Source organism: Arachis ipaensis, chromosome B06 (assembly GCF_000816755.2).
Source record: "Arachis ipaensis cultivar K30076 chromosome B06, Araip1.1, whole genome shotgun sequence".
Classification (NCBI taxonomy): Eukaryota; Viridiplantae; Streptophyta; class Magnoliopsida; order Fabales; family Fabaceae; genus Arachis; species Arachis ipaensis.
Genome location: NC_029790.2, coordinates 27551476 through 27560185, shown reverse-complemented (window position 1 = coordinate 27560185; position 8710 = coordinate 27551476). Strand labels below are relative to the sequence as shown.

General features: G+C 35.9%; 1 protein-coding gene across 1 annotated transcript; it reads right to left on the bottom strand.

Moving 5' to 3' along the window:
- LOC107646736 lies at nucleotides 5986-7353 on the bottom strand. The gene has a single exon (XM_016350900.1). It carries the CDS (start codon nucleotides 7351-7353, stop codon nucleotides 5986-5988), a length of 1368 nt encoding a protein of 455 aa, XP_016206386.1.

Below are 8710 nucleotides of genomic sequence, written 5' to 3'. Positions count from 1 at the left end.
CATTTATATATCTAATATTATTCAATTATTCCAGCAGTAATTAAAAAAGAAAAAATTATCATAAAACACCATTAGCACATATTCATTAGTGAAAAAGAATAATTAAATTAAAATTATTCTAAAAGACCTAATAAAATTTATTTAAGAATAAGTCCGAAAGAAATTTATAAGACGACCATAATATCCCTTAGTATTATCATCGTTTTCCATTGTAATTGAGTTTTCTTTCCACCTTTATGTCCACCGACTCCACCAGATTCCCTTAAAAACTCTCTTTCTATGCATTAAAGAGTTGTAACAAGAAGATTCTGGCGAGGCTTGTTTGCATATATAGTTGCAATTGATTTTGGATAGCCTGATTCTATCGATCTAAAATCTCACGTAATTATCGATGATAATGAGTTCTGAATGAAAAGCTTATAGAATTTTACTAATCTTTTATAGAGTTCAACTATTAAGCCAATTTTTTTAAGTTAATATTAGAGTTAAGTACGATTTAGATTTTTATTGTATAGGTCAAAAAAATTTTTGTTTTTAATTTTTTTTGTATACAAAATCGTTTTTAATTAAGGTTTAATATAGTTTTAAAATTATCTTTTTGACCTAAATCTTAAAATTTTAGACTAAATTATCCCTAAAAAAATTATAAAATTTAAAAAAATAGAGAAACTATTAATGGAGAAAAAAAAACCACAAAAAAATCATTAATGGAACACCAACAACAACACACAATATTCAACAACAACATGGTATTCAAATTTAAGAATAACAACATTTCTTTTTCTTCTTCATCACAGCATTAGCAACAACAACAATGGAATCAAAAACAAAAACAGACGACATAGAAGAAACAAAAGCAGAAACAGCGATGACGAGCGTGGAACAATGGCAAGCACGCGAGGAGCAGTAGCAACAACAACTCTGTCTTCTCCACAACGCCATCTCCACCACGACCGCTCATGGACGTGCTTTTCTTCCGCGAACGGCAGATATCCTCTTCTTCCCTTTTCTAGCGGCGATCTCGTAACATAGAGGCAGCGGTGGCAGCGCAGCGGTTCCAACAAGCTCGTGCTCACACTCTCTCTCACTTCCCTGTATTCTCCCTCTTTTCTCAATTTCTCATATTTTTTTCTATCTTTATTTTAAAAAAATAATGAGATGAAGAAGAAGGAGGAAAAGAAGAAGAGATGTTGTGATGAAGAAAAAAAAAAGGAAGAAGAGAAGGGTATTTTGGTTCGAAGAACGATTTTAAAACTACGTTAAATTTTAGGGACGATTTTATATGCAAAAAAAAGTTGAGAACGAAAAAAAGATTTCGACTTATATCTTAGAGACCAAAATCATACTTAACCCTTAATATTATGAGAGATATTAAAAATTAGTTATAACTTCGTGCTATTATTAAAAAGTTGTTAGTACTGTTGTAACCGTTTTGGTCCCTTTTTTTTATCAAGACTAATAATAGTTAGCATAATAGAATATTAGTCTTAAGCATGTATAAATACTTGTATCAGTGAAGATTAAAACTAATGCAGTAATACACATTATTCAATTTTTCTTTCAATCTTCCTTTTTCTAATCTCCTCACTATTCTTACATGGTATCACGAGCTGTAATAATTCATTGTTGATAACACAAATTTTGTAATTTCTGTTAATAACTTAGTAATAGTTTTTCAATCTTCATTCACCACCAACAATGTTGCTGCCAACAAATCTCTCTTTTCCATTAGTTGAAAGCTTTCTGATGATAATTTTTTAACATGGAGATATCTTGTAACTCATAATTTGTGGGCAAAAACTAGAAAATCACCTTGACAAGAACAAAATTTTGTAACACTCACTATTAGAATGTCACGTTTTCAACTGCGCTACTCTTTTGATAGCAAAAATATTACAACTTTCATATATTTAATAATAAAATATGAGTCTTTAACTCGAAACCGTATCGTTGTTTTCTTAAAAAAACAGAAATACTTTTAAATTTTTACCAACATACATGTACATATATACAAAACTTCTTATACAAGTAACTTACAATTATTATATACATATATATCATACAATCACCATTCCTATCCCTCTTACAAGAATATAGTAATAAAAGTGAGGGAAAAACTATAACATATGTATACAAACAGAAATAGCATATCTAAGAACTTAGCAAAAATTCTGCAAACTTCATCGTTCGTCCTGAAAAGAGAAGTCTGTAGGGGTAAGAACATTGTTCTCGCAGGTTCTCAGTAGAGGGTTTAAGAATTATCATAAGAGGATACGTATAAAAAGAAGAATGGATTTTGAAAACAGATATCTTCGTTCGTCATATGAATCCTTTTTAAACCACAACAATTAATAGTACAAAAAAGCCAACTTCATATCTTTTCTTATAGAAAGTTCCAATCTCAACAATTTGCATAATATTTCAATACATACCAAAGGGTCAATCAATCTTTAAACTTACCCATTATGGCCTCCGTCCCAAACATAACTAATCACAGCCTCCAACCCAATATATAATCAAATCTTGGCCTCCGGCCCAACAAAACCCATCATCGTTACCATCAAATCACTACCAAATACTCAAAATAGAAATCAATCACAAGCACAAACAAATACAAGGCAAACACATTTAAAAAACAGTTACAATAAGTATCACAGTTACCAGTTAAGCAGAATTTATCAGATAGGCAAACCAAAATACTTAAGCACACCCAAACAAAACAAATAAATGCAACATGATACATGTCTGTCCTACTGGTCGTGAGCTCACGTGTCGGTAAATTGCCAAAGCCCGACACATCCGGTAACTAACCCGGACATTGTCTTTAAGTTGCACACTAACATATCTCAGCACATCGGCTGGCCATTAGAGGAAGAGTGCCCTGTCACCATTAGAGGGATTATGTGCCCTGTCACTATTAAAAGGATTATGCGCTTGTCATCATTAGAAGGATTATGTGTCCTGTCACCATTAGAGGGATTATGTGCTCTGTCACCATTAAAGGAATTATGTGCCCTATCACCGTTAGAGGGAATACGTACCCTGTCACATGCAACCAGCGAGAAATCATAGACAAATGGAATCAACCACCGTCCTTGCCAACTTATCACATTTATTGTCTTTTTATCTATTTCATTCTTAGTTTCAAAACACTCCCACTTTCTTTACAACACTCTATCCAACACCTTTTCCTCCGATCCTTGTTCCTTTAAAACCATTTAAAATTTAAATTCCTTTCAAAAGATTCAAAACTCATTTTACAGACTTCAATAATTTCTTAGAAATTCGCTAAAACGCCTCAAAACATACTCCTTCCTTTAGTAAAATCAAAATTAAATAAAATAGTTCTTTAATCAATTTTAACCAAAACAATAATCTTTAATTTTTATAAAAATTTAGACAGCATCTCCTCTAAAACTCGGACTTTTGCCACCTTTCAAGGGTACCAAATTATTTCTCAAAACCCTTCTAAATCATTTTCAAATAGCAAATCATTTTCAATAATCAAACCGTTTCCAAATATCAAATCCTTTTCAAATCTATTTTAAACCAGATTCCGATATCAAATCAGGTCTGATATCAAACCAAATTTTAATATTAAATATGTTCCAATAATTCAAGAAAGACCAATTCAACATCAGCCAACTATTCAGAATATTCAACTTTCTCAATCGATCAATCAATCAATCAAACAATTTCATTCATTCAAAATAACTCAATTCAATCCATAAGACTTACGAGATCACAAAAATATACTTTTCGCTTTAATATCAACATGTAACAACTCTTGAAAGTAAAATAAGTTTAAAAAATGCTCCCCTACCTCAAATTGTCAAACTCAGAGATTATTAAACACAGCGAACCACCCTTTTTCTTTAGGTTCATAGAAGCAGCAACACTTTTGACCGTTCCCGTGACAGCAGCAGCCATCAGACACCGCATGCAATCACAGTAACTCAACCTGTACCACTAGGAGGAAAGAACAGGGACAAGAGCACCTCCAACGGTGCTTCCAGTGACCACAGCGTCGTTCTCCAGCGACAAAGGCACGACAGCCATGGCAGTAGTAGCAGCGGAGCTCCAACGGCGGCAGAACCACCCCGCTATGCCGTTTCTCTCCTCTGCATGTGACACGACAGCTCTCCTCCTCCTCTGGTTCGTGCGACGATGGTGGCAGCAGCGATGGGTCCAACAGCATCTGCCGACTCCACAGACGCGAATGAATGATGGCGACGGCGAAGCAGGCTTGGCGGCAGGGCGTGGTGGCGCAGCTAGTTCCCCCTTCCTTTGTTCACATTGCAGCCCTCTCTTCTCTCCCTCTCTGCTTCTCTTTCTCTCTTTCTTTCGTTTCCTTCTTCTGCGTGTGTGTGTCCGTTTGTGAGGGAGTAAGGGGTTGGGGGTATGTGTGTGGGTGGCGGATGTTGAGGGTAGGGGTATTAGGGTTTGTGTTTTGTTTGTAAATTAAGGTTAGGGTTTAATTTGGGAATTACGGTTTGGGTGGAGCATTAATTTAAAATCAAATTTAATCCAATATAATTAACTTTAAGAATATTATTTATTTTTCAACTTACAAATTATTTTTAATTAAATACTCTAATTTAAAATTAGAAATAATTAAATAAATTTTCTTTTAGTTCATAAAATTCTCATTATTTTCAGGGTAATTTACTGAAATAAACCAAATGCACCCCAAAATTTCCCAGATCCCCCAAAACAAAATTTTCTTCGTGAATGTCCCAAGACACATTTCTATATAAGAAAATAGTACTAAATCGAATAAATAGATTTGAAATGCATGCAACTTTAGAAAGGCCATAAATCGAAACAATAAGTTTCAAACTAGGAATGAACATAAATCGAAATGATTGAATTCGATTTATGAATGCATGTAAATCGAACCAATTGAGTTCGATTTATAACACGTGAAGCAAGCCCATCATAAATCGAAGCTAATGGTTTCGATTTAGTGGTTTTTGTAAATTGAAATCCATAGATTCGATTTACAAGCATTCTGCATCTCAACTAGTTCTAATCCAATGGATTCGATTTATGCACATTTAGCCTATATAAGCAAATCGAATTTCATTCATTCGAACTACAACCAAAACGAACACCACACCCAACCCCACCGCCCCAAAGGCGAGATTTACGGATAGCCGCCACGGAAAGATCAAAGCTGGAGACATCGTTATATCGACTAGATGGAGTCGCACATATTGTTGGCGCCATCCACCTCGATGTTAGTGAAAAAAGTTTCCTTTTTTAAGCAAACAATAGTTATTTTATTAATGTTAAAATATATGGTGCGGTGGTTCATTAGAGTCTATAATTAGAAATTAGGAAGAAATTTATTTTTTAATTAAACTGCATGGTATAGACTAGTAAGTTATTAAGCGGTTAGATTTTGATAAGTGGAGTAGGTAACTAAGAAGGTTGTTTTGGAATTTAAGATATGTTAGATTTTTGAAGTTCTTATTCTTATGTGCGACGAGACATGGTTAATGAGTAGCGACAGAAAAAAGTTTCTTGATTTCTTTGACTTAGATAGTTATGAATAGAGATGTGATGAAAGTTTAGATTTTTTATTTTTTTAATAAGTTCTTTAATAATTTTCTGTTATGGTAAACAAGTTTTCCAAGAAAGATCATGCTGTGTTTATCGTTTTCATGTTTTTCGTTTGTTGAAGATTGTATTGTACATGTTGTGATAAGGAATTTTCTATCGTTGTGCAGCCCATCCCTACATCAGTAGCATGAGACGGCAACACGGTATGCCGTTAGATGTTAGGATAGTTCCGTACTTGCAGATGGCAGGATTATACCATCTTGCGAGACTGAATGAGACATGGTTTTGATTAGACGAGCCATTGGTTAGTGCATTCATGGAGAGATGACAGCCTGAGACACATACTTTTCACATGCCGTTCAGGGAGTGCACGATCACGCTCCAAGATGTGGCATACCAGTTAGGGCTCCCGATCGACAGTCAGTATGTCAGTAGATGCCTTACGGATTTTGCGCGATATGTTGAGGGTGGCCGGCCAGCGTGGGTATGGTTTGAGGAGTTACTGGGTGTTTTGCCTCCTGCGAACTGCATCGACAAAATCATGGTGAAGTGTACATGGTTTCTGAACCCGAAATGTGCCTCTGTGGCATTCTGAAGTACCTTGATCGAGACGGTAGCATCAGCTCTAATCATGGGCAGTATGAAGGTCGATATAACATGATAATCAAGCTTCCTATGATCACCAGATATCGATGTGGCTAGACATGTGTGAGGACCATTATATCGTTTTACCTTCCAAATACCTCTGCACTGGCGGAGGCTAACCCGAATGAGCCATGCACACCCGCTTCCAAACTCCTTGCACTTCCCATAGTACTTGCGATTATCGGACTCCAATACCTTGTACTCAACCCTACGACGAATGCTATATGTCTTCACGCTTAACAAGACTTCTTCTTTATCCTGAAACTGCTGACCCACTTGAAATTCAGATACAACTCCTGTATTCTGTGTCTCCCTAGCACCGAACCCAACAGGTACTCCCGGATCCGCCTCAGGTGCCATGGCATCCAAGTCTAAAGCTGAGAAGTGTGGGGGGTACTGATTGGTACCCGAACTAGATGCTCCCCCACCGACAATTGGGGTCGGCCATGGTATGTCGTCATCACTATCATCTGCTATTGTGGCAGGCTCCACATCATCTTCATCATCATCAAGCAGTGCATCCTCAACCCCATCGGGTACTCCAACCTCTCCAACGAGCGGGACCATTGCAGGAGGTCTGGGCGTCACAAATGCTTCCTCCCCCAACGGGCCAGTCTCACCAAATCCGGGGTCACCATCATGGTTGACATTGAATGCAAAGGAAGGAGAAGCAACTAAACCCGCCTCAAGTGCAATAAATGGTGCAGCCGAAAAGGAACGAACAGGCATGAAACTAGAGCAGGCTGGATGTCCTACGGATTCAGGATTCCAATTCGAACCTCCAGAACTAGATACCGCATCAACAAGCTTAGCCAACAGTTCTAGAGTCCTCACCTCGGGGAACTGACGGTGACAATGGTGCAGAACTTGCAAGTCTTCGTCACTGCCAATAATAAATGAATCATACTTCACATCATCGCGTAACGCGGATATCGGGATTCTGTAGAACAATTTCTCCACCCGTTTGATGCCAAGCAAACTTAGTTTCTGGAGTATAGTATCCTTAAACTCAGCAAAACTCATGGAAGGTTTGAGAAAAACACACAATGGGTCCTTATCAGTGAACTTAATACCTGATCGCATTTTTTTCTTAATGGACCCTCTATAATGCACAAGAGCTACAAAACTCTCATCACTAGCCATGTGAATCTCACTATTCTGAAAATTTCACGTTGAGCTCGTATACATAGAGATCAGTTATGTATAAATCGAATTAATTGGATTCAATTTAATCTCATATTGAAACAAACACTAAATCGAATCCACTTTATTCGAATTACCTTTTTGTTCTCGAGTCCTTATAAATCGAACTCAATTGGTTCGATTTACATGCATTCATAAATCGAATTCAATCGTTTCGATTTATGTTCATTCCTAGTTCGAAAAACTCATTGTTTCGATTTATGGCCTTTCTAAAGGTGTATGCATTTCGAATCTATTTGATTCGATTTAGTACTATTTTCACTAAATCGAATTTAATAAATTTGATGTATATAAAAATGTGTCTTGGGACATTCACAAAGAAAATTTTGTTTTGGGGGATCTGGGTAATTTTGGGGTGCATTTGGTTTATTTCAGTAAATTACCCTTATTTTCGATTACTAAAACTTTAAATTTCTAATATGAATATACTCAATTATATAGAAAATTTTATAAATCCTAATGGATTTTAAACTCAAAATATCATAAAATTTAATTTAATTATTTTTAAAAAAATAATTTTTTTTAAATAAAATTATCAACAAATATAATAAATCATGAATAACTCATTATTTAACTTTTAAAAACTCGAATTGTTATAGGATCAAGGTCAGCAATTGCATCTAGATAAGAAAAGGTACAATGAACTCCTCGCACGCATGACAAAGAAGGATGCTCAGGATATATAGACGAAGTCTCTAAAGTAGGAGCTCAAGCAATAAATGAGATAGATCCAGCAAATGCGGCAGCAGATGATGGTCTATTATGACCAGATGTGTGTGATGCCAAGGCATCATAGGCTAGTTTCACTAGCATGTTTCTGTTAGTTTTAGTTGTTTTATGCATTTTCTTGAGCTTAAAGTAACCAAAAATGGTTAAATGAAGAACAAAGTAATGAACCATCCAAACAATATGATTTTGATGCAAATTCCATGAGTTTTAGTTATATTACTTAAATGCTATGAATGAAAGATTTCTCATGAAATTTTGCAAGACTTTGATGCAATTGTTTGGATGATTTCAGGGAAGAAGAGGCTAAGCAAGGAAGCAACAAAATCAATAAAGGAAGCTTGAATATCACATGTGGAGTTTAAGTTCCAGTTTAAGCCTAAACTGGAGCTTAAACGCCAAAATCATGAAGGATAAGAAATGCTGGGATTGAAGTTTAACCTCCAGTTTGACCTCAAACTGGAGGTTAAACGCCAGAATGAAAAGCCTCACTTAAGGAGCATTCCACGTTTAACCTCCAGTTTGACCTCAAACTGGAGGTTAAACGCCAGAACCAGGAAGAGTACCAGGG

What these genes read in the sequence shown, in the direction of transcription:
- LOC107646736 (XM_016350900.1), bottom strand. Translation starts at nt 7,353, where the DNA reads ATGGCTAGTGATGAGAGTTTTGTAGCTCTTGTGCATTATAGAGGGTCC.